Source organism: Scyliorhinus torazame, chromosome 4 (assembly GCF_047496885.1).
Source record: "Scyliorhinus torazame isolate Kashiwa2021f chromosome 4, sScyTor2.1, whole genome shotgun sequence".
In the NCBI taxonomy this organism is placed as follows: Eukaryota; Metazoa; Chordata; class Chondrichthyes; order Carcharhiniformes; family Scyliorhinidae; genus Scyliorhinus; species Scyliorhinus torazame.
The window spans coordinates 329,183,886-329,211,226 of NC_092710.1; the positions used below are offsets into that span (position 1 = coordinate 329,183,886).

The 27,341-nt window shown below is 49.0% G+C and overlaps 1 protein-coding gene across 1 annotated transcript in view; it reads left to right on the top strand.

Annotated features, from left to right (window-relative positions):
- Positions 1 to 4,504: 4,504 nt before the first annotated feature.
- Positions 4,505 to 27,341, top strand: part of rsph9 (radial spoke head component 9) — a 104,783-nt gene continuing 81,946 nt past the window's right edge. Inside the window, exons 1-2 of the mRNA XM_072500201.1 lie at positions 4,505 to 4,792; positions 25,911 to 26,061. Of these exons, the coding sequence (XP_072356302.1) occupies positions 4,566 to 4,792; positions 25,911 to 26,061 (378 nt within the window). The 5' untranslated portion in view covers positions 4,505 to 4,565. The remainder of the gene's footprint in view (positions 4,793 to 25,910; positions 26,062 to 27,341) is intronic.

The window sequence follows — 27,341 nt, forward strand, 5'->3', positions numbered from 1 at the left end:
CCATGATCTCATTGAATGGCGGAGCAGGCTCGAGGGGCCAGATGGCCGACTCCTGCTCCTAGTTCTTATGTTCTTCTGTGTTTGTGGAACCCACCTCCTCACTCACCTGATGAAGGAGCTGCGCTCCGAAAGCTAGTGATTCCGGGGACTTTAATACGGTGCTGGACCCGGGGCTAGATAGATCCAGCTCAAGGACCGGAAGAAGGCCGGCAGCGGCCAAGGTATTTAAGGGGTTTATGGACCAAATGGGGGAAGTGAATCCATGGCGATTTCTTAGACCTAGGACTAGGGAGTTTTCCTTCTTCTCCCATGTCCATAAAGTGTACTCCCGGATAGATTTTTTTGTTTTGGGAAGGTCGTTGATCTCTAGGGTGGAAGAAGCTGAGTACTCAGCCATAGCGGTTTCGGATCATGCCCCACATTGAGTGGACCTGGAATTAGGAGAGGAAAGGGAGCAGAGAGCACTCTGGCGATTAGATGTGGGACTGATGGCGGATGAGGGAGTGTGTGCAAGAGTGCGGGGGTGTATTGAGAGATACCTGGAGGTCAATGACGGCGAGGTCCCTGTGGGAGTGGTATGGGAAGCACTAAAAGCGGTGGTCAGAGGAGAGCTGATCTCCATTGGGGCCCACAAAAGGAAAACAGAGGCCAAGGAAAGGGAAAGATTACTGGGGGAGATTTTAAGGGTGGATAGGGAATTTGCAGAGACCCCGGAGGAGGAATTGTACAGGGAGAGGAGACGACTCCAGACGGAATTTGACCTTCTGACCACCAGAAAGGCAGAGGTACTGTGGAGGAAGGCACAGGGGAGGAGGTATGAATATGGGGAAAAGGCTAGTCGCCTGTTGGCTCATCAATTGCGAAAGAGGGCAGCAGCGAGGGAGATAGGAGGAATTAGAGACGAAAGGGGAGACACGGTGCGAAGGGCAGGAAAGATAAATGAGGTGTTCAAGACCTTCTATGAGGAACTGTATAGGTCTCAACCCCCAGAGGGAGAGGAGGGGTTGCGGCAGTTCCTGGACCAATTGAGGTTCCCGAAAGTGGAGGAGTGGGGGGTGGTAGGCCTGGGGGCACTGATTGGGGTGGACGAGGTTATTAAGGGACTGGGAAGTATGCAAGCAGGGAAGGCCCCGGGACCAGATGGGTTCCCGGTGGAATATTACAGAAAATATGTGGACTTGTTGGCCCCGTTGATGGTGAGGACGTTCAATGAGGCCAGGGAAGGGGGGACTCTACCCCCGACGATGTCGGAGGCGACGATATTGTTAATTTTGAAGAGGGATAAAGATCCGTTGCAGTGCGGGTCCTATAGACCCATTTCATTATTGAACGTGGACGCCAAATTGTTGGCAAAGGTACTGGCATCGAGGATAGAGGACTGTGTCCCGGGGGTGGTGCACGAAGACCAGACAGGGTTCGTAAAAGGGAGACAACTGAATGTTAACATGCAACGACTATTAGGGGTGATAATGATGCCCCCAGTGGAGGGGGAGGCAGAGATAGTGGCGGCAATGGACGCAGAGAAGGCATTTGATAGGGTTGAGTGGGAGTATTTATGGGAAGTGTTAAGGAGGTTTGGGTTTGGGAACGGGTTTATTAGCTGGGTTAGACTTCTTTATGGGGCTCCAACGGCAAGCGTAGTTACAGGTCGACATAGATCGGAGTATTTCCGACTATATAGGGGAACAAGACAGGGATGCCCGCTGTCTCCATTGTTGTTCGCGTTGGCAATTGAACCTCTGGCCATGGCGTTGAGAGACTCCAGGAAATGGAGATGGGTGATTAGAGGGGGAGAAGAACACCGAGTCTCGTTATACGCGGATGACCTATTGTTATACGTGTCGGACCCAGCGGGGGGGATGATAGAGGTTATGCGAATTTTGAGGGGGTTCGGGGATTTCTCGGGGTATAGGCTAAACATGGGGAAGAGTGAATTATTTGTGATACATCCAGGGGACCAGAGTAGAGAGATTGAAGGCTTGCCTCTAAGGAAAGTGGAAAGAAACTTCCGATACCTGGGGATTCAGATCGCTAGGAGCTGGGGAACCTTGCACAGACTTAATCTGACACGGTTGGTAGAACAATTGGAGGAGGACTTCAAGAGGTGGGACATGCAGCCTCTATCGCTGGCGGGCAGGGTGCAAGCAATTAAGATGATGGTCCTCCCGAGGTTCTTATTTGTATTTCAATGTCTCCCTATACTAATCACCAAGACCTTTTTTAATAAAATAGACAGGAGCATCACGAGCTTCGTGTGGGCAGGGAAAGTTCCGAGAGTAAGGAGGGGGTTCCTTCAGCGTAGTAGGGACAGAGGAGGATTGGCACTACCGAACTTGGGCGATTACTATTGGGCCGCCAATGTGGCAATGATACGTAAATGGATGATGGAGGGTGAGGGAGCGGCGTGGAAAAGACTGGAGAGAAAGTCCTGTAAAGGGACGAGTTTAGAGGCGCTGGTGACGGCGCCGCTACCGATCTCACCTAAAAAGATTACCACGAACCCGGTGGCGGCGGCAACATTGAATATCTGGGGACAGTGGAGGTGACAGTGAGGGGTGCGGGGAGCCCTGGTGGGGTCCCCAATCAGGAACAACCATAGGTTCGACCCAGGAAGAATGGATGGAGGATTTCAGAGCTGGTACCAGTTGGGAATTAGGAGGGTGGGAGATTTATTTATAGATGGGACTTTTGCGAGCTTGGGAGCATTGGAGGAAAAGTATAAGTTGCCCCGGGGAAATTTCTTGAGATATATGCAGGTGAGGGCGTTTACTAGACAACAGGTGAGGCAATTTCCGTTGCTCCCGACACAGGGGATACAGGACAGGGTGCTTTCAGGGGTGTGGGTCGGAGAGGGCAAGGTGTCAGAGATTTACCGAGAGATGTGGGAAGAGGGGGAGAAGTCGGTGGGCGAACTAAAAGGAAAGTGGGAAGAAGAACTAGGGGAGGAGATAGAGGAGGGTATGTGGGCTGATGCCCTAAGCAGGGTAAATTCCTCTTCCTCATGCGCCAGGCTTAGCCTGATTCAATTTAAGGTGCTACATAGAGCACACATAACGGGAGCAAGATTGAGCAGGTTCTTTGGAGTGGAGGACAAATGTGGGAGGTGTGGCGGGAGCCCGGCAAACCACGCACATATGTTTTGGGCGTGCCCGGCACTGGAAGGGTATTGGAAGGGAGTGACGGGAGTGATTTCGCGGGTGGTGAAGGCGCGGGTCAAACCAGGCTGGGGGTTAGCTCTATTTGGAGTTGCGGAAGAGCCGGGAGTGCAGGAGGCGAAAGAGGCCGACGTTGTGGCCTTTGCGTCCCTAGTAGCCCGGCACAGGATCCTACTCATGTGGAAGGAGGCGAAACCCCCCGGACTGGAGGCCTGGGTAAATGATATGGCGGGGTTCATTAAACTGGAGCAGATAAAGTTTGCCCTGAGAGGATCGGCTCAAGGGTTCACCAAGCGGTGGCAGCCATTTTCCGACTACCTAGGGGAACGTTAGAGGGAAGACAGATGACCAGCAGCAGCAACCCTGGGGGAAGGGGGGGGAGTGCGGGGGGTGGGGGTTTTAGTTTAGTTTAGGTCAAAGATAATGGGGTTTTGTCACTTGTGTATTGTTAAAAATTTCTGTATTGTTATTGTTGCGTTTGCTTTGTAAGAGGGGAAAAATTGTTGTTTGGGAAAAAAATTTCAATAAAACATATTTTTTTTTAAAAAGCAATCGAAAGCTAGTGATTCCAAACAAACCTGTTGGACTTTAACCTAGTGTTGTAAGACTTCTTACAGTGTTAATCTAAACCTACTTGTGACAATAAAGATTATTATTATTCTGACACACTGACTTCCCAAACCGGCTGGGAAGCAAAAAAGGGTCATTCCCCAATTGGATGGCGCTTGACCAAACATCCGGATTCTTTTCACCCATTTTCAGTATGGGGCAGCACGGTAGCATAGTGGGTAGCAATGTGGCTTCACAGTGCCAGGGTCGCAGGTTCGATTCCCGACTTGGGCCACTGTCCGTGAGGAGTCTGCACGCTCTCCCTGTGTCTGCGTGGGTTTCCTCCGGGTGCTCTGGTTTCCTCCCACAGTCCAAAGATTAGGTGGATTGGCCAAGATAAATTGCGTCTTCGTGTCCAAAACAGTTAGGAGGGTTATTGGGTTAGGTGGAATGGGATGGAAGTGAGGGCTTAAGTGGGTCGGTGCAGACTCAATGGGCCGAATGGCCTCCTTCTGCACTGTATGTTCTATGACAATGTGTATGTGACAGAAAAAAATTAACGTCCTGATGATTTTTCCCCAGGGTGGCACAGAACTGGTGATGGGTCTTCAATTGCTGGAGGCTCCAGGCGAATTCTGGAGAGTTGACAATCCTACTATCCACATGCATCGTGTATATTACACTATTTGCAATTGTTTAACTCCAGAGAGAGTGACAGCAAGTGCTGCTGGAGGATGGGGGAGGGGCTGCTTTCGGCCTTGCCTTGGCGTCGCCCGGCAACGGTAACTAGGGAAGCGACGCTGCAGGTTTCCCCGGGCGGGCGAGCAGCGGGCAGGCCGCGGGCAGACTGGGGCAGGCAGCATGCAGGCCGACTACCTCAACCAGTACATGGAGCATGTGGGCAGCAACGGCCTGATGCTCAGCCCCGAGCAGAGGGCCGCGCTGCAGATCTCCCTGGAGATCGCCAAGAAGAACTACAAGTTCAACCAGATCTACTTCTGGGGCAAGATCATCGGCCTGAACGCCGACTACTTCGTCGTGCAGGGCGTGGAGACGGACGAGCTGAAGGGCAGGAAGAGCCTGTACAGGTAAACGGGCCGGGGGCAGAGCAAACTGCAGGGCACGAGTAAACCCTAAACATTAAACACTAACACTAAACCCAAAACTCTAAACATTAAACACTAACGCTAAACCCAAAACATTAAACACTAACACCGAGTAAACACTAAACATCAAATACCGACTCGAAACATTAAACACTAAACACAACAAACATTAAACCCTAAGCATTAAACCGACTCGAAACATTAAACACTAACAGTAAATCCTAAACATTAGACATAAACACTAGTAAACCCTAAACATTAAACACGAACACTAGTAAACCCCAAACATTAAACCCAGAACATTATACACTAACACTTAACCACAAACCCTAAACATTAAACACTAACCCCAAAACCCTAAACATTTAACACTAACACTAAACCCCAAACCCTAAACATCAGACACTAACACTAGTAAACCCTAAATATTAAACACTAACACTAAACCCTAAACATTAAACTTTAACTCGCGACCCGAAACACTAATACTAAACCCTAAACATTACATACTAAACATTAAATACTAATACTGGAAACCCTAAACATTAAACACTAACTTTAAACTCGAAACACTAATAATAAACCATAAACATTCAACACTAACATGTGGGCAGCATAGTGGGTAGCACTATGATTTCACAGCGCCAGGGTGCCAGGTTTGATTCCCGGCTTGGGTCAATGTCTGTGCGGAGTCTGCACGTTCTCCCCGTGTCTGCGTGGGTTTGCTCCGGTTTCGTCCCATAAGTCCCGAAAGACGTGCTGTTAGGTAATTTGGATATTCTGAATTCTCCCTCTATGTACCCAAACAGGTGCTGGAATGTGATGACTAGGGGCTTTTTACAGTAACTTTATTGCAGTGTTAATGTAAGCCTACTTGTGATAATAAATATTATTACATTTAAAAAATTAAACAAACCCTAAACATTACATACTAAACATTAAATACAAATTCTAAACCCAAAACATTGAACGCCAATCCTAAACCCTAAACATTAATCACTGATACGAGACACCCTAAACATTGAACACTAACTCTAAACCCCAAACCCTAAACATTGAACACTAACTCTAAACCCGAAACACTAACACTAAACCATAAACATTCAACACTAACACTAAACCCTAAACATTACATATTAAACATTAATCACTAACTCTAAACCCGAAACATTGAACACTAATACTAAACCTTAAACATTACATACTAAACATTAAACCGAATACTAGAAACCTTAAACATTAAACACTAACACTAGTAAATGCTAAACATTCAACACTAACATTAAATCCCAACCCTAAACATTAGACACTAATATTAGAAACCCTAAACATTCAATACTAACACTAAACCCCAAACCCTAAACATTAAACACTAATACTAGAAACCCTAAACATTAAACACCATTCAACACAAAACATTCAATACTAACACTAAACCCCAAACTCTAATCATTAAATACTAATACTAGAAATCCTAAACACTAACACTAAACCCCAAACCCTAAACATTAAACACTAACCCTAAACATTAAACGCTAACTCTAAACCCGAAACACTAATACTAAACCAGAAACATTGAATGCTAACTCTAAACCCTAAACATTCCATACTAAACATTGAACTCTAACTCGAAACCCTAAACATTAATCACTGATACGAGACACCCTAAACATTGAACACTAACTCTAAACCCCAAACCCTAAACATTGAACACTAACTCTAAACCCGAAACACTAACACTAAACCATAAACATTCAACACTAACACTAAACCCTAAACATTGCATATTAAACATTAATCACTAACTCGAAACCCGAAACATTGAACACTAATACTAAACCTTAAACATGACATACTAAACATTAAACACTAATACTAGAAACCTTAAACATTAAACACGAACACTAGTAAATGCTAAACATTCAACACTAACATTAAATCCCAACCCTAAACATTAAACACTAATATTAGAAACCCTAAACATTCAACACTAACACTAAACCCCAAACCCTAAACATTAAACACTAACTATAAACCCCAAATCCTCAACATTAAACACTAATACTAGAAACCCTAAACATTCAACACGAACACTAAACCCCAAACCCGAAGCATTATACACTAATACTAGAAACCCTAAACATTAAACACTAAGCCCCAAACCCTAAACATTAAACATTAACTCTAAACCCCAAACCCTAAACATTAAATACTAACTCTAAACCCAAAACTCTAATACTAAACCATAAACATTCAACACTAACACTAAACCCTGAACATTACATACTAAACATTAAACACTAACACTAAACCCTGAACATTACATACTAAACATTAAACACTAACTCTAAACCCTAACATTGAACACTAATACGAAACTCTAAACATTGAACTCGAACTCGAAACCCTAAACATTAATCACTAATACTAGACACCCCAAACATTGGCTGTGTCATATCAATACATTATAACAATATTGTCATCGGGAGGAGGGTAGGAAGAAGCAGGTACATCAGGTGGTAAACACAATGGGTTACTTTTCTAAAACATTTAATCACTGGACTAGTAATCCAGACACCCAGGGTAATGCTCTGGGAACTGGGTTTGAATCCCACCATGGCAGATGGTGAAATTTGAATTCATCGGAACATAGGAACAGGAGTAGGCTATTCAGCCCCTCAAACCTGTCCCACCATTCAATGAGATCATGGCTGATCTGTGACTTAACTCCATATACCTGCTTTTGGCCCATATCCTTTAATATTTATGCTTAGCAAAAATCTATCTGTCTCAGATTTAAAATTAGCAACTGATCCAGCTTCAACTGCTGTTTGTGGGAGAGAGTTCCAAATCTTTATCACCATTTGAGTGAAGAAGTTCTTCCTATCATCTCTCCTGAACAGTCTAGCCCTAATTTTTAGACTATGCCCTCCAGTTTTAGAATCTCCTACCATTGGAAATAGTTTATCTTTATCTACCCTGTCTTTCCCTGTTAATATCTTGAATACTTCGAACAGATCACCGCTTACCCTTCTACAGTCAAGCGAAAAGGTCTACTTTGAGTAATCTCTCCTCGTAACTCAACCCCTGTAATCCAGATATAATTTTTGTAAACCTACATTGCACTCCCCCTGTGGTGCTACACCACTGTACTTCCCTAGCATTGTACATAGTTATATAATAGTTGTGCGTAATGTGGCCCTGTAATCTGTGTATTGTACTGTAGCTCTGTAGAGGTTCGGTCACCTGTTTGTAACCTGACCTGGCCAACGGAGAGCTCCGCCTTGGCCACTCCCCCGGGAGTTAAGTATAAGACCCAGATTCTGAGACCGGACCCCTTTGTCTGGGGTCGTCTGTGTCGGGTAAGCTTCCTACGTAGTGTATTAAAGCCTTGGTTAAAGTCTCACATGTCTTTGTGGTTCTTGATGCTTAGTGCATCAATTTAATACACTACAGTTATAATGGAGGCTGCTCTAAAACCCGACAAGCTCTCGCTCGACCCCCATGCTACACGCGCGGATCACCTTTTCAACTGCTGGCTCCGGTGTTTCGAGGCCTACCTGGAAGCATCCTCCGCCTTCGCCAAAACGGACGCTGACCGACTCAACCTCCTGTACTCACTGCTCGACTACGGGCTTTTCGACCTCATCACGGGAACAACGACCTACGCCGATGCCATCGTGAAGCTCAAAAGCCGGTATGCACGAACTGTTAATTCTATTTACGCCCGCCACCGCCTTGCCTCCCGGCACCAGCAGCCGGGTGAACCCCTATCCGTGTTCGTTCGGGACCTCCGTGCCCTCGCGCTCACCTGCAACACGCCAGCAGTCTCCGCTGAGCAGAACACTGAGGCCCTGGCGCTCGATGCCTTTGTAGCCTGCATCGCTTCCGTCCCAATTCGCCAACTCCTCCTGGCACAAACTACCCTGACTCTGGACACGGCAGTCACTATGGCAGAGGCCCAACAGGCAGCCTACGACAATAATGCGTCCTACACACCTGGCCAAACTTCCTATGCTCCTGCCCACGTTCCCTACGTGGCCGCTACCTCCCTGCCGCCCGCCCAGCAACAACCCCTGCAAGTCACGGCCCACCCAGCCACACCAGCAGTAAAAAGAACGCCTGGGCCCCAGTGTTACTTTTGTGGCCAGGCAAAACACCCCAGGAAACGCTGCCTTGCTAGAGATGCTACCTGTTCAGCCTGTGGCAAGAAAGGCCATTTTGCAAACGTCTGCCGCTCCAACCTTGCCTCGGGGTCCAACACCGCGGCCTGCTACTCCTGGGTGCCGCCATCCTCCGTTCCGGGCTCGCTATTCCACACGTGCGACGCATGGGCGCCGCCATCTTTGACTATCCCCGGCCCGGCTCCCTTCACGTCCGGTCCGCCGTACGTCACTTCCGGTCCACCGCCGATCGCCACTTCCGGTCCACCGCCAATCGTCACTTCCGGTCCACCGCCAATCGTCCCATCCGGTCCACCGCCGATCGTCACTTCCGTCCCACCGCCAATCGTCACTTCCGGTCCACCGCCGATCGTCACTTCCGGTCCACCGCCGATCGTCACTTCCGGTCCACCGCCGATCGTCACTTCCGGTCCTGCGCACCCGACCGAAATGCAGCAAACAACTGAGATGCAGCCAACGACAGCAACCTGGCCTCCAACAGCAGCCTACGACGTCTGGGCTCCGCCACCTTCTTCCGCAGGCCGCTCCTCGGATCCGGCACCCTTCTCCAACAGCTCCACCATCGCATCCATCGTCCTCGACCAGGACCGACCGCATCAGCTCGCCAGATCCACCATGGAGGTTCAGGTAAATTGTTACACTGTTACCTGCCTCTTCGACAGCGGCAGCACGGAGAGCTTCCTCCACCCGGACACCGTGCGCCGCTGCTCCCTCAAGGTACTACCCATGCGCAGGCATATTTCCATTGCCTCCAACTCCCAGTCGGCCTAGGTTTCGGGCTACTGCATCGTCACCCTCTCAGTGAACGGCACGGTGTTCCAGGATTTCAAATTCATGGTCCTCCCTCACCTCTGCGCCGCCGCGATCCTCGGCCTGGACTTCCAATGCCACCTGTGACAAATCCCAAATTTCTTTACCCGTCAGTCTGGCCTCAATAAAAGTCGAGATGGATTTGCAGGTACAGCATCAGTTATTTTATTTGACTTGCAAGCCTTTCTCAATTCACAGCACATCTTGCTTCATACACCTCCGGAATCAAGTGAGTCTGTAGGACAAAAGGATCCCTACTAATAACACAAATGGCATCAAGTTTCACATACACGATTCCCATAGGTCATCCTATACCCCTCCTGACCTATCCATACAGTCTAATTGGCTCACTTCCAATCCCTTCCTCTGGCCCCTATTACCCAGCATCCTTTTCCCCTCCGTAGCTGGACGCACCTCTTCCTTTGCTTTGCCATGTGGTCTGAAATCCTTTGTCTGTGAACTCACCAGGATGAGACTGGCCTATCTCTACATTACAGTAACTAATATCTCTAAAGTAACTATTTTATATCACATTCGTCACCTGCGCAGCCTCACCTTGCATTTTAACGGCCCCCTCCCCCCCTTCACGGTCTCCAACCCCCAGTTCTTCCCTGATCCCCCCCCCCCCCGGGTCCCACCTCTCGATCCCTACGTGGCCGCTACCTCCCTGCCGCCCGCCCCTTTGTCTGGGGTCGTCTGTGTCGGGTAAGCTTCCTATGTAGTGTATTAAAGCCTTGGTTAAAGTCTCACATGTCTTTGTGGTTCTTGACGCTTAGTGCATCACCCCCCAAGGCCAAAATATCCTTCCCAAGGTGTGATGCCCATAACTGTTCACAGAACTCCAAGTGATGGACTTCCGGTTGCAGCTATGCGGAGCTAAGTCGCATGTTTGGCAGCTCCCGCTAGAAACGGACTTCTGGGCTCTTTTTAGAGCCCATAACGGCGCTTGCTCGACGTTTCCCGGTGTGGGAAGGAGATAGCAACATTCCCCCAATAGTGTATGGCTTGGACCAGGAGTGGGGCGATCAAAAAAGTGGCAGTGAAGCAAAAGAGGGTGCGAGGGAGGAAGACCAAGATGGCGGCGGGTGGAACCAGGCAGCGTGGATGCACTGGGCGCAGGACCAGCAGGAGTTTCTTCAGCGCTGCTTTAGGGAGCTGAAAGCGGATCTGCTGGAGCCGGTGAAGGCTTCAATCAATAAGCTGCTGGTGACCCAGACGGCCCAAGGGGCGGCGATCCGGGAGGTCCGGCAAAACGTCTCTGAGAACGAAGATGAGATCATAGGCCTAGCGGTGAAGGTGGAGGCGCACGAGGCGCTCCATAGAAAATGGCAGGAGAGGTTCGAGGAGATGGAGAACCGGTCGAGGCGGAAGAATCTGCGGATCCTGGGCCTCCCGGAGGGGCTGGAGGGGTTGGACGTGGGCGCCTACGTGGTCACCATGCTGAATTCGCTGATGGGAGCGGGGTCCTTCCACCGAGTGCTGGCGAGGAGGCCCAAGCCCGACGAGCCGCTGCGGGCGATGCTGATGCGGTTCCACCGGTTTGCTGATCGGGAGTGTGTGTTAAGGTGGGCCAAGAAGGTGGGCCAAGAGCAGCAGGTGGGAGAACGCTGGGGTCCGGATCTACCAAGATTGGAGCGCGGAGGTGGCGAAGAAGAGGGCCGGGTACAATCGGGCCAAGGTGGTGCTGCACAGGAGGGGGGTGAAGATTGGCATGCTGCAGCTGGCGGGTCTGTAGGTCACCCATAAGGACCGACATCATTATTTTGAGTCCCCGGAGGAGGCATGGGCCTCTGTTCAAGCCGAAAAATTGGACTCGGACTGAGGGTCAGGGACGGGGGGTCGCATTGGAGGGATGGTTGGGGATTGTTGTGTTGTATTTTGAGGGGGAGTTCTTTGTTCTTTGTTGGTTCTTTGTTTTTCGGGGGTTGGTTAGGCACTGTCTTGGTTGGGTCCTCCGGGTGGGCTCGTGGAGGGGGGTGGGCAGACGGATTGGGGGGGTTGATGGCTGGCAGGGGGGATGGGGCCCCACAGGGGGGGTGAGGCCTCACAGGGGGGGTGAGGCCTGAGTTGGGGGTAAGGGGACTGGGCCTGAAAAGGGAGCTGCGCCAGAGGAGGCGGGGCTGGGTGAGTAGAAAGCGGGGGCTTTTTCCCGCACTAATTGCTGAAGGCGGCGGGGCCAGAGCTGGGAAGCGACGGATTTTTCCCAAGCTGGGAATGGAAGTGGGAGGAGGCGAGCCTGCTGGTGGACAATGGGGGGGAGGGGAAGTTCCACATTGGCGGGGGGGAGGGGGTCGAGGGAGTGGCCAGTGTCAGCAGGTGTCGGCTGACGGGAGTGCAATGGGGGGAGCAATGCAGCTAGGCGGGGTACCTAGCTGGGGGGCGGGGGGGGGGGGGGGGGGGACCGGTTTGCTGCTGGAATGACCAAGGGGGAGCTGGAGCCGGTAGAGCGGATCGGGGCAGGGGTCTGCCGCTGTGGGGAACGGGTCTTGCGGGGCACGCGCACGTGGCTGGCCTAGGTAGGGATATGGTTAGTCGGCGGGGGAGGGGGGCGAGCAGCCCCCTGATCCGGCTGATAACCTGGAACGTAAGGGGGCTCAACGGGCTGGTCAAACGGGCCCGGGTGTTCGCTCACCTGAAGGGGCTGAAGTCGGATGTGGCCATGCGTCAGGAGACGCACCTGAGGGTGGCGGATCAGGTAAGGTTGAGAAATGGGTGGATAGGCCAGGTGTTTCATTCGGGGTTGGATGCAAAAACTCGAAGGGTGGCGATCTTGGTGGGGAAGAGAGTGTCATTCGAGGCGCCGAGCATCGTGGCAGACAATGGCGGTAGGTATGTGATGGGAAGTGGCAAGCTGCAGGGGGAGCGGGTGGTGTTGGTCAATGTATATGCCCCGAACTGGGACGATGCGGGGTTCATGCGGCGTATGCTGGGCCGGATTCCGGACCTGGAGACAGGGGGCCTGATAATGGGGGGGGGATTTCAATACGGTGCTGGACCCGGCGCTGGATCGCTCCAGCTCTAGGACGGGTAGGAGGCCGGCGGTGGCCAAGGTGCTGAGGGGGTTCATGGACCAGATGGGAGGGGTGGACCCTTGGAGATTTGCGAGGCCAGGGGCCAGGGAATTCTCATTCTTTTCCCATGTACACACGACCTATTCCCAGATTGACTTCTTTGTCATGAGTAGGGCGCTGATTCCGAAGGTGGAAGATACGGAGTACTTGGCGATAGCCATTTCCGATCACGCTCCGCATTGGGTAGACATCGAGCTGGGGGAGGAGAGGGACCAGCACCTGCTGTGGCGGTTAGAGGTGGGGTTGTTGGCGGACGAGGAGGTGAGCGGGCGGGTCAGAGGGTGTATAGAGAGGTATCTGGAGGCTAATGACAATGGGGAGGTCCAAGTGGGGGTGGTCTGGGAGGCACTGAAGGTGGTGGTCAGGGGAGAGCTGATCTCCATTAGGGCCCATAAGGAGAGGAGGGAGAAGAGAAAGAGGGAGAGGCTGGTGGGGGAGATGGTGAGGGTGGACAGGAGGTACATGGAGGTCCCGGAGGAGGGATTGCTTAGGGAGCGGTGCAGCCTCCAGTCCGAATTCGATCTGTTGACCACCAGGAAGGCGGAGGCGCAGTGGAGGAAGGCGCAGGGGGCGATATATGAATATGGATAAAAGGCGAGCCAGATGCTGGCACACCAGCTTCGGAAGCGAGAGGCAGCTAGGGTGATCGGGGGAGCTAAGGATGGGGGAGGGAGCACGGTGTGAAGTAGGGTGGGTATCAGTGGGGTCTTCAGGGACTTCTACGAGGAACTGTATCAGTCCGAGTCCCCACTGGAGGAGGGAGGGATGGGTCGCTTTCTGGACCGGTTGAGATTCCCGGGGGTGGAGGAGGGGCAGGTGGCGGGGCTGGGGGTGTTGGTTGGGTTGGAGGAGTTGGTTAAAGGGATAGGAAGCATGCAGGCGGGGAAGGCACTGGGGCTGGATGGGTTCCCGGTCGAATTTTATAAGAAGTATGCGGACCTGCTGGGCCCTCTGTTGGTAAGGACCTTTAACGAGGCAAGAGCAGGAGGGGCTTTGCCCCCGACGTTGTCTCAGGCGCTGATCTCCTTGATCCTGAAGCGGGACAAGGATCCCCTACAATGTGGGTCATACAGGCCAATCTCACTCCTAAATGTAGATGCAAAGTTGTTGGCGAAGATTTTAGCCACGAGGATAGAGGACTGTGTGCCACAGGTCATTCACGAGGATCAGACGGGGTTCGTGAAAGGGAGACAGCTGAATACGAATGTACGGAGGCTCTTGAATGTTATAATGATGCTATAATGGTGGAAGGGGAGGCGGAGATAGTGGCAGCAATGGATGCGGAGAAGGCCTTTGATAGGGTAGAATGGGGGTACTTGTGGGAGGTGCTGAAAAGGTTTGGGTTTGGGGAAGGGTTCGTCAGGTGGGTTAAGTTGCTGTATGATGCCCCGGTGGCGAGTGTGGCCACGAACAGAAGGAGGTCAGAGTATTTTTGGTTACACCAGGGGACGAGGCATTGGTGACCCCTGTCCCCCCTGCTCTTTGCGCTGGCGATTGAGCCCCTGGCCATGGCGTTAAGGGAGTCGAGGAACTGGAGGGGGCTGGTGAGGGGTGGGGAAGAACATCGGGTGTCGCTTTATGCGGACGATTTGTTGTTATATGTGGCGGACCCGGTGGGGGGAATGCCGGAGGTGATGAGGATTCTCAGGGAGTTTGGGGATTTCTCTGGGTACAAGCTCAATATGGGGAAGAGCGAGTTGTTCGTTGTTCACCCAGGGAACCAGGAGAGGGGGATTGGTGAGCTCCCACTAAAAAGGGCGGAGAGGAGTTGCAGGTACCTGGGGCCCCAGGTGGATAGGAGTTGGGGGGCCCTGCATAAGCTTAACTTCACGAGACTGGTGGAGCAAATGGAGGAGGAGTTTAAGAGGTGGGATGTGCTGCCACTCTCCCTGGCGGGTAGGGTGCAGTCAGTTAAAATGACGGTGCTCCCGAGGTTTTTGTTCCTGTTCCAGTGCCTACCCATCCTGATCCCTAAGGCCATTTTCAGGCCGGTTAACAGGAGCGTTATGGGGTTTGTGTGGGCGCAGAAGACACCGAGGGTGAGAAGGGTGTTCCTGGAGCGGTGCAGGAATAGGGGGGTGTTGGCATTGCCTAACCTCTGTGGGTATTATTGAGCCGCCAACGTGGCGATGGTACGTAAGTGGGTGATGGAGGGGGAGGGGGCAGCATGGAAGAGGCTTGAGATGGTGTCCTGTGTGGGCACAAGCCTGGAGGCGCTGGTGACGGCGCCACTGCCGCTTCCTCCAATGAGGTATACCACGAGCCCGGTGGTGGCGCTGCCCTCAAAATTTGGGGGCAATGGAGACGTCACTGGGGGTAGGTGGGGGCCTCGTTGTGGTCCCCGATACGGGGGAACCACCGGTTTGTCCCAGGGAGAATGGACAGAGGGTTCCTGAGTTGGCACAGGGCAGCTATTAGAAGGATGGGGTCCTGTTTGTGGACGAGAGGTTCGCAAGCCTGGGTGAGCTGGAGGAGAAGTTCGGGCTCCCCCCGGGGAACACCTTCAGATATATGCAGGTAAGGGCGTTTGTTAGGCAGCAGGTGGTGGAGTTCCCACTGTTGCCGCCATGCAGGGTCCAGGACAGGGTGCTTTCGGGGGGGGTGGGTTGGAGAGGGGAAGATCTCGGCAACGTATCAGGTGATGCAGGAGGATGAGGAGGCCTCGGTGGAGGAGCTAAAGGGTAAGTGGAAGGAGGAGTTGGGTGAGGAGATCGACGAGGGGACGTGGGCAGATGCCCTGGGGAGGGTGAACTCTTCCTCCTCTTGCGCGAGGCTCAGCCTCATACAATTTAAGGTGCTGCACAGGGCGCACATGACCGGGGCAAGGATGAGCCGGTTCTTTGGGAGTGAGGACAGATGTGTTAGGTGCCCAGGGGGCCCAGCAAACCACACCCACATGTTCTGGGCATGCCCAGCGCTGGAGGAATTTTGGAAGGGTGTAGCGAGGACGGTGTCGAGGGCTGTAGGTTCCAGGGTTGAGCCGGGCTGGGGGCTCGCAATATTTCGGGTGGCTGAGGAGCCGGGAGTGCAGGAGGCGAAAGAGGACGGGGAGGGGGGGACTCGGTGGGGGGGGGGGGCGGGGGGGGGTGGATGGTTCGTTTTTCTTGATTGGGCGTGTATATTTGCTTTTGTGTTGATGATGGCTGTTAATTTATTATTTGTGTATACCGGGGGGGGGGGGGTGTTCTTTTCTTTTTTGTATTTTGTTGTTGACATTTTGTGAAAATTTGAATAAAAATTATTTTTTTAGAAAAGAACTCAAAGTGGTGTCTAACCAAGGTTTTTCTTTTATAAATTTAGAGTACCCAATTCAGTTTTTTCCAATTAAGGGGCAATTTAGGTGGGCAATCCACCTAACCTGCACATCTTTGGGTTGGGGGGGACGAAACCCACGGAAACACGGGGAGAATGTGCAAACTCCACATGGACAGTGACCCAGAGCCCGGATCAAACCTGGGACCTTGGCACCGTGAGGCAGTTGTGCTAACCACTGTGCCACCGTGCTGCCCTTTAACCAAGGTTTTGTATAGCTGCAGCTTAACCAATATTCCAATCCTATAGATCTAAAGGCTAGCATTCCAGTGGCCTTTTTGATTATTTTAAATCATAGAATTTACAGTGCAGAAGAAGGCCATTCTGCACCTGTTCCTGGCATTTAAGGACCTATGCACCCAAGTCTCGTTGGACATCCACTGTACCTAACCTCTTTCTATTTAGAAAGTACTTTCAATAAAAATGCAATAAAATGCAAATTAAAAATCTAATGATGACCATGAAACCAGTGTCGATTGTCATAAAAACCCATCTGGTTCACTAATACCCTTTAGGGAAGGAAATCTGCCGTCCTTACCTGGTCTGGTCTTTATGTGACTCCAGACCCACAGCAATGCAGTTGACTCTTAAATGTCCTCTGAAATGGCCTAGCAAGCCACACAGTTCATGGGAAATTAGGGAATGGGCAATAAATGCTGGCCTAGCCAGAGACTCTCACGCCCCCTGACGAATTTTTTAAAAAGGAAACCTTGGGATTATTACTGACTCTTAAACAGTTTGAGGTATACATAATAATAATAATTGCTTATTGTCACAAGCAGGCTTCAATGAAGTTACTGTGAAAAGCCCCTAGTCGCCACTTTCCAGTGCCTGTTCGGGGAGGCCGGTATGGGAATATATCCATCATGGCTTTAAAGAATATTAGTATACACTGACCATAATCCCTTGGTCTTTGTGGAAAAATGTAAGACCAGAATGACCGATTGTTCCGGTATCCCCACTTCTGACCTCATAGAATCACTAAAGTGCAGCAGAAAGCTATTTGGTCCATCGAGTCTGCACCAGCCCTGCACTCTATCTAGACTCCCGCCCGCACCCTATCCCCATAACCCAGTAACCCAACATAACCTTTTGGACACGGGGCAAGTTAACATGTCCAATTCACCAAATTTGCACATCTTTGGACTGCGGGAGGAAACCGGATGACCCGGAGGAAACCCACACAGACATGGAGAATGTGCAAACTCCACACGGACTGTCACCCAAGGTCGGAATTGAAACCGGGTCCCTGGCGCTGTGAGGCAGCAGTGCTAACCACTGTGCCGCCCTTCATGATGAAGCAGCTGAAGCTGTTTGGGTCTAGGACATTATTTTGATATCCCAATGTTTTAGTAAAACAGTGTCAAAATAATACATACTACCCCAGCCCAAAAAGGTCCTGTGAAAAAGCCATTTTTGATTGTAGTCTCAAACACAATCACTTACGTTTACTTGATTTCATTTCCCATATTACAATGTGTTAGAACCATTATATATGCTGATTATTTTCATCTCACCAGTCAACACTCAGAAATAAAGCTCAGCCCATGTTATCAACCACAGAATATAGCCAACATGCCTCACTGATATTGGCTATTTACGACAATCTGCAATAATTTAGGGTTCAATGCAGAAATTATAAAGAGCAAGAAATTTCTAATCAGCAGTATTGTGTTGTCTGGGGGTAGAGAGGAGGTGAGTGGTGGGTATTTGTTGGTACAGCTCTTTGAAACGCAGGAACAGATGGTACCGCAGAATAGTGAGTTATAGTTTCTCACTATCAGGACTTACATTCATTAATATTAATAATCTTTATTATTGTCACAAGTAGGCTTACATTAACACTGCAATGCAGTACTGCGAAAATCCCCTAGTCACCACACTGCAGTGCCTGTTCGGGTACACAGAGTGAGAATTCAAAATGTCCAATTCACCCAACAAGCACGTCTTTCGGGACTTGTGGGAGGAAACCGGAGCACCCGGAGGAATCCCACGCAGAGATGGGGAGAACGTGCAGACTCCGCACAGACAGTGACCCAAGCGGGAATTGAACCCAGGTCCCTGATATAAGGAAAAGTTAAGGCAGTTGGATTTGTTTTCCTACAAACAGACTTTGAGGTGATAAGATTAATGTTGCAATTACAAAGGGTATTGGCAAACATGGTCCTGTGCGAATTGTTCAATTATAGCAAAGGTCTGATCAGCAGGTACAGTCTGAATCCTCACCATCTGACCCGAGGGAGGCAATGAACACCAGGTGTAGACTGTTGTCTGTTCCTTAAATCAGTGACATCAAGGACTTTCAAAAGGGTAGGTTATTTCTAAACTCACAGCTGCAAACAGTACTTGTGCTCTGCCCGAGACTCTGGGGTAACTGCTTCCCACACATCCCACCATGTGACCTCTTGTGTAGCCGTATCATCACGTTCTCACGTGACCACTTGGTCTGCATCTTCCCTGTTTAGTTGGAGCACCTGGTGACATGAGATGTAACAGTGTGTGTCATAGAAAAATATGTACAGACCATTATCAACATGTAATAAAACAAACGGATAATGCATAACTATTTACTCATAACCATTGAGGCTCGGATTGGGCCGTAACTGGTGTATAACCCGTTGCATATCCTTCTCTCCTTTTTTCTGTCGGAAAAAAAGCTGGACATCCAGAGTCAGCTAAATGGTAATAAATGAATGTGTTCGGCATGTTCTGAGCATGTGATTACACCGGTAGGTGGTGTTGTAGTGTGTCTGTGACCTATGTCCTCACTGGTAACAACATGGGACGTTTCATCTATGTCAAATGCAGGATCCACTGTGTTGGCCTGTGCAGGAGTTTGCATGTCTGCCGATTAGGGGGCTGTTGCTATTGGCCGGATGACTGAATTGACGTGTTATCTGTGGGTGCTGGTTCTGCTGCTTGCAGCAGGTGACGGCGAATATGCACATTGTGGGCATCATCTGAGGCTACCATGTAGCTGTTTGGTTGCAGGACAGTGCTGAGTACCACCACCAACTGGTCATGGCCATGTGCAGTCTGAATCCTGACCTCTGACCTGGTGTTAGAGGGCTGAGTCTATGGGCATGCGTGACAGGAGACCCGCACTCATGTTGGTTTCAAGTTTAGGCTGCAGCAGAACCTTAACAGTAGGAATCATGGTCCTGGTTTTCCCAGCAGGCCCTGTCGTGATAGATTTCGATGGCTGAGGAGTGCAGCTTAGTGGTCTGTGCGATCTCGGGCATATTTCTCAAGGAAGATGCTTGGCTGAGGAACCGTCCGTTCCGCCAAACCATTTGACTGTGGATATAGTGGGCTCCTCATGACATGCTCAAAGCCCCATGTGTTTGCAAAGTTGCAAAATTCTATGCAGACGAATTGATGAGTGCTGTCTGTCATGAGTCATTGTGGGATGCCGTGTGTGGCGAAGTACCTCTTAAGCTTGATGGTGAGTGTTATATGCTTTGCGTTAGGCAGGTAGTCAAGTTCAAACCATACGAATCAACTAAGACTAAATGTTGTTTACCATTCCACCTTAAAATGTCGGCTGCTGTGAACAATCATGGGAGGTCTGGGACCTCATGTAAATGCCACTTTACAAATGGTTCCCTTTGCTTGATGTGGCTTGAGTGCATTGCATGGTGCACATCCGAAGATTCCCCTTTCCATGTCAGTGTACAGAAAGGCCAGTACATTGATTCCTTGGTCCTGTATCTGTTTGCTTCCAACCCAGGCTGCCCTTGGTGAAGTTGTTGTGTGGAGTACCTCTGGAGAGTAGTGGGGATGATGAATCGCTGGCCATGCAGTATCAGTCCATCCTGTACAGTCAGCTCAGACTGTGCAGAGCTTCTGAGGATTCTGACCAGCCCCTCCTAATGACGACGTGCAGTTGCCTGCTTGTGATGTCAGCCTGCAAAGTCTGCTTTAGTTCCTGAATTTGATGAGAAGACAAAACCTCTACTGCCATAATATCTACATCTTCCTCACAATCTGCCTGATCTGTGGTGGATAGAAAACCTCTGGCGAGAGTATCAGCCAAGTTCAGCTCCTTGCCACGTTTGTAGATGGTGCTGGGATTGTAACGTTGCAACTCTAGCATCATGCATTGTTGCCTTGCAGACGCACTGTGAAGAAGATTTTTTAAGATAGTTATAAGTGGTTGATGATGTTTCAACCATTGCAGGATGGCCATATATGAAATCAGTAATTTCTGACAGGAAAGGAGTTCCTTTTCGATCTGTGCATAGCGAGTCTCAGTGTCAGTTAGGGCCCTTGAAGCATTCTGGATGTAACTGCACCAAGTCCATGATGCGTGACGCCTGGGGACAGGCGCTCAAACATCAAAGTATTGTAATACCAGTGGGGCTGTGAGTGCTTGTTTGAGTCTGTTAAAATGCGCTGTGTGGTGCTTTTGCCAGCACCATTCAATGTCCTGGTGGAGAAGTTGATTAAGAGGTCCAAGATTTTTTTAAATTCGTTCACGGGATGTGCCCATCCCTGAGGGCATTTAAGAGTCAACCTCATTTCTGTGGGCCTGGAGAAACATGTCGGCCAGACCAGGTAAGGATGGCAGATTTCCTTTCCTAAAGGACATTCGTGAATCAGATGGGTTTTCATGGCGATCGACAATGGTTTCATGGTCATCATTAGACTTTAAATCCAGATTTTTATTGAATTAAAATCTGCCATGGCGGGATTCGAACCTGGGTCCTCAGACTCGTCCAGTGACAGTACCACTACGCCCCTGCCTGCCAAGTTCAGGTGGGTCCCCAAATATGGCTATCGAAAGAAAAGGCTGCAAATCAATATCTAAAACTTTGGAAAACGTGTCAAAGAAGGATGGTGAAAAACCAGCCAGCTTCGAGCACGACCACAACCTGTGGGTATAGTTTGCAGGGGCAAGTGAATTTCTGTCATATATGTTGCTTGTATTGGGAAAAAAACTTGCAGATTCTGACTTTGATTAATTGAATTCTGTGCAAAACGTTAAATTGAATTAAGCTGAACCTGGCACAGGAGGATGTGGAATTGACCGGAAGAAGGACGCCCCCTGCAAGGTCAATCACCTTGTTCTGCTTCCCAGTCATTTTGTATCTTGTGAAGAGAGGGGGGTGATCAGAGGATAGCATTAGATCATGCAATCTTGAAATAAAACCTCCACGGGTTTAAGGTAGAACAGGACGCGATTTAACCATCACGTTGCGCCCATTGCAGATCTGTCCACGCTGATTAAATAGCGGGAAAGGCCAAAATCCCTTGGCGCAAATCAATTTGCTATCTAACCGGCCCGCCCCCGATGGTGAGTTCCGGATCAGGTCCAATTACGGCGAGCATATCATTGACTCCAATTTGCAACAAGTTCCATCTTATTCACGAGATTGAAGTCGAATGTGTCGGCCCCCTGGGAATTAACTGACTCCCCAGCGAGAAATCACACGGATGCCATTTGGTACTCCTTTTTAAAAACATGAAGCTGGCGCAATGGCCACTGAGGGGAACCAAGGAAGTTAGTAGCCAGTTCCATTTTATGGCATGCATCTCAAGGACACTGGAGGAGTTGAGGGGATTTTTGTCTGTGAGGCCTTCAAGCCATCTTTAAATATTGTGAATACCTGTATCAGGGGCAACTACAGTTGCTGCCTGTCTGTCCAACCAAACACTTCCAGTTTGAAGCAAGAAGACGCTGCAGGACCTGGTGATCGACATTGATCCAAATAGATCAGCTGACGACGCCGTTGAAGAAATGCTTTCACATATTTTGCTGATGTTGTTGGTGTGGTGAGTGCTTCATGTAACTGGCACGTCACCGTGGGTTAAACAGAATGGAAGTCAAGGATGTTCAATTGCACCTTGAGTGGAATATATGGATACCAGGATTTGGTCCTGGTGAGATTGGGCCGTGTGCGATAGCCTGGACAGCAGGGGCTCCTGGATGGAGAATGGCACTGATATGTGGAACAAGTAACACATTGATGGACAGATCATTTCTACAACAACATTCTGGACATGATGTGTGGGCCTGGGTAGGGTGCTCTTTCCCAAGAGCCAGTGCAGACTCGATGGGCTGAATGGCCTCCTTCTGCACTGTAAATTCTAGGAAATGAAATAATACATTCTCAGGCTCATTATCCATTTCTGTTGAGGAACCTGCGAGGGGTGATGTCATGGGCTGGATTCTCCGATTTTAGGGCTATGTCCAGAGGATCCGTGGCGTTTTACGTGGGGAAATTCGCAAAGGCTCCAGCACCGATCCTCCGACCAGTGAGGGCTAGCAGCCTATATAAACGCCTGGAGAACGGCTGCGCATGCGCACGGTGACAGCCTGCAGCGGTCGCGGCGTACAACATGGCGCCGGCCATGCGCGGACCTGACCTGCCAGTGGTCCCTGGACACACCCTCGCCATCCCCGGGCCACCCCCCCACCAGTCCCCGCAGGCCTCGCCGAACCTCCCCCCCCCGCCCCCCCCCCCGGCCAGCAGCACGGCTCCCGCCCAACTGTTGGCGGCGTTGGACACAGTCCGCAGCCACCACGACGGATTCCTGACCATGAGTCAACATCAGGAGCGAAGCATCGAGGGCGGGGGGGCCTTCAGGTGACTTCCTGAGGCCGTCCCAATGGCATGTGGCATGCTCCTCGATTACACAGTTTTGGAAGGGGCGAAGCATCTGAAAACAGGTGCCACGCCCGATTTCATGGTAAGAAGGGATTCTCCGCCCAATTGCCGATTACGAAATCGCCGCCGGGGAACGGAGAATCTCGCCCCATGTGTTTTGTTTTATGAAAATGAGCTGATATAGCTTTGTACTGGTACTAATATGGAACGGTGACGTTTCTTTGTTGTTTAATGGTTAACATTGTTATGGGCGAGGTGTTTTCAGAACCCTAAAATGTATCATGGAGTCCAACCTACCTCTCTCTTTAATGGATTTGTTGCTTTTCCGAGCACACGGCTTGTTCCCATGGTGTGGTATTTCAATTATGGACACGTGGGTTTTTAAACACAAAACACTGTTTATTCCATGAACTCAACTTAACATCTTAAATAAACATTGGATATCTTAACACCCCTTACTTCAAAGATAACTCAGAAAATATTGCAACAGTAAATAATTCCTTAAAATGTTCGTTCAAACTTCCAAGAGACTTAACACCTTTAAACAAAATCACATCAGGTTAAAGGCTTTACTATTATAAGTTTAAATCACCCAAATGATCCAGTGATAGTCTTTCGTGGCAGAGATCCAGCTCACTGCAAAACATAGACACACCCCCAGCTCTTTTCCTCCAAACTGCAAAATTAAACTGCAAAATGGCTGACCTCAGCTCAGCCCCACCCACACTCTGACATCACTGTGTTCTTAAAGGTACATTACTTAAACATCCATGTCTTAAAAGTACTCTCACATGACACCTCCCCCGAAGAAAAAAACCCCCCATCAACTTCAAGATGGTTTCATTTTTCAGTTTTGCATCATCCACTAAGAAATGTACACAGTAAATATACCTTTTCGTTTTAAAAAAAAAAACCACACATGCAACAGGTATAATAATATAGTCCATTTTTCTTTGTTCTTCTTCCTCCAACCGAAGTCCTTCTCGATTGACAGTCTCTTTGAACAAAGCCTCTGCATGATCCATCCATTCCTCTACTCCTCGGCATTTCTCTTTAGAATCAGATACTTTAGTTCAATCTGACCACAGAGTCCCTTGCAATTCTCCAATACAGGAGCATTGGTGATCACAGCTGTCAGGCAGTCAAATGCCTGTTGAAAGTCCGTTGTCCATTAAAATCCTTTAGGTTTCTTTGGCAAGTCCATCAGTGGAGTAAAACTTTTGCACAAAGGTTCGATCAAATTCATTCATGTTAAGAGATCGCATTGCCTCCCTTCGTCTTGAGAGTATCGGAAACTCCTCAAGGAGAGTGCTTCGGGCTTCTTCAAATTCACTTTCGGCTAGGTTCATCACCAAACCCGCCACCTGAAGTTGATCGAAGAACTCCATACGATTTTTAAATGTTCTTTCCATGTCTGGAAGTTGGAAATAAAAGCAGATTGTCCCACTTTCTCCATGCAATCCTTCAATGGTGGGACAGGATTAGAGTCTGTTCTTGTAACTGCATTCACCTTTCTATAGTCCACACACAACCGTCGGGTACCGTCTGGTTTACATCACTATGGGTGAGCTCCATTGGCTGCAACCCACTTCAATTATGCCATTCTTCAACATACTCTCAATCTCTCTGTTAACCTGTGCCAATTTTAAAGGATTAAGTCTATGTGGATGTTGTTTGATAGGAACAGCATTTCCCACATCTATATCATGTATAGCCATTTTAGTACTTCCCAATTTATCTCTACAAACTTGCCCATGTGATATCAATAACTCTTTCAGGTCAGTTCATTTTTCCTCTGGAAGGTAACTTAATTCATCCCAACTTTTAAGAACATCCTCATTTTCCAATTTAATTTGAGGTATGTCAAATTCACAGTCATCTGGATTTGGTTCGTCACTTTGAGTTAGAATCAATAAAACCTTCTTTTTCTCTCCATCCCTTTCAAAGTACCTTTTAAGCATAGTCACATGACACACTCAGTGAGTCTTCCTTCTATCCAGTGTTTTTACCACATAATTCACCTCACTTAATTTCCTTTCAATCTGATAAGGTCCACGAAACCGAGCTTTTAACGGCTCCCCTACCACTGGTAACAACACTAAAACTTTATCCCCACTGGCAAAACTACGAACTTTGGATTTCTTGTCCGCTACCCGTTTCATCACATTTTGTGCAACTTTCAAATGTTGTCTAGCCCATTCACCTGCTCTATTTAATCTTTCCCTAAAATTTGACACGTAATCTAATAGTGTAATTTCCGATTTCTCACCCACCAATTTTTCCTGAATCATTTTAAGTGGTCCTCTTACCTCATGACCAAAACTTAGTTCAAAAGGACTAAATTTGGTAGACTCATTAGGTGAATCCCTAATTGCAAACAGTACGAATGGAATTCCTTTATCCCAATCCTCTGGATAATCTTGACTATTAAGTTGTTTGTTTTCATCTTTTTGTATAAAGGTATTGTTGACCGTTTAATAAAATGGGTGGCACGGTAGCACAGTGGTTGCTTCACAGCGCCAGGATTCCAGGATCAATTCCTGCTTGGGTTACTGTCTGCACGTTCTCCCCGTGCCTGCGTGGGTTTCCTCCGGGTGCTCCGGTTTCCTCCCACAAGTCTTGTAAGACGTGCTATTAGGTAATTTGGACATTCTGAATTCTCCCTCTGTGTACCTGAACAAGCCCTGGACTATGACGACTCGGGGATTTTCACAGTAACTTCATTGCAGTGTTAATGTAAGCCTACTTGTGACAATAAAGATTATTATATTATTATTGTCAGTTTTTACATTCCTCGCTAGGTTGCCCTCGTGGTTTATTTTCTCTCATTTTATCTTTTTAGTCTGTCTTTGCTGGATCCTGAATTTATCCCATGGGAGCAGTGCCATTGGGAGATGTCCTAGTTTTTTACAAAAAAGCAATTCTGCGAAATATATAGCCAGTCTGTGATCACCTCAAGTGAGCGCAGGTTATTAATGTCTTGATTATTTACCAGTTTCTTTGTGATAACTGCTGGTTCAATGGTGGTGAGAGTGATATTTCCCTTTAGTTCGATTAACCCCATCCAAAAAATTGAAAAAACTGTCTGTTGAATGTTTTCTTTTCTGCACAGTTTGAACTGCATGGATTGGAAATTGCTGCCCCCAGCAACAGACGAGATGATTGAGAGGTCCATGCATGTTAAAGGTCGCTTCCTGGGTGACCCTTCTCGTGAGTACGATCCGATAACAGTTAAGACTGGAGAAGAAGAAGCCGATTTGGAGGTTAGTGTAAGAATTTAGAATGGAATGAACAGCATATAGAAACACTGGAAAACATTGCAAATTAGCCTGTTATGGGTGAGGTGTTTTCAGAACCCCAAAATGTATCATGGAGTTCAACCAACCTCTCCCGTTAATGGATTTGTTGCTTTTCCTAGCACGCGGCTTTTTCCCTAGGTGTGAGATTACAATTATGGACACATGGGTTTTTAAACAGAAAACGCTGTTTATTCCATGAACTCAACTTCACATCTTAAATAAACATTGGATCTCTTAGCACTCCTTACTTCAAAGATAACTCAGAAAATATTGCAACAGTAAATAACTCCTTAAAATGTTCCTTCAAACTTCCAAGAGACTTAACACCTTTAAACAGTATCACATCAGGTTAAAGGATATATATATTTTCTGTAGAATGGCAGAGATATATTAGCTTGGGTGACTTCAGCTCCAGCACCTTGCTTTCTTCCTGCAAACTCTCTGGAAACACACAGACACATCCAAGCTGCTTTCTCAAACTGGCTTTCTACTTTTAAACTGCTCGCAGCAAAACCAGCCAGGTACTTTTTAGCTGCTCTCAGCAAAACCAGCCAGACACTTTTCAAACTGCAAAACCCAACTGCAAAATGGCTGAACTGAGCTGAGCTCCACCCACTCTCTGACATCATTGTGTTCTTAAAGGTACATTGCTTAAGCGTCCATGTCTTAAAGGTACCCTCACAGGACAAGCCTTAAAGGGCTACAAGGATGACAATGATAGGAGGAGGCCTCAGAACACTGCGCAGGTTTCCTGCTTCATGTAAATCGCTTGGCCCTGTTGAAAGTCCAGTGTCAGGTTATTTCTGTGAAGCAACTGGCCACTAGTCTAAAGCATTACTAAAACAAGGGGACTCGCTCGATGCTAGAGGACCCACAAATAGTGGGTTGGTGCTAACGCCGAAACTAGTGCTGGCGGACACAAGACCGACTCGTCACTTTTGCCTGAGATTAGCTATCATGTAGAATTATCGGTTAATGGTTTGTGTCTGTGTGTGGTGGTGGGGGGAGGGGGGGGGGTTGCAATTCCAACGCATGCCGGCGTGTGATTCACCGGGTCGCGATTTGCCGCACTCGGCAGCCTGACAAGCTGCAGCCGCATATAAGCACTCCACTCCCCATACACTCCTCGACCCAGCTGCAGAGATGGCACCCTGTCGAGCGACACTGAGGATCGCTGATGCAGAGCTGGAGACACCGATGGATGCCATGAAGGAGATGCGGGGTGGTAAGGAGGCTGCCACTCG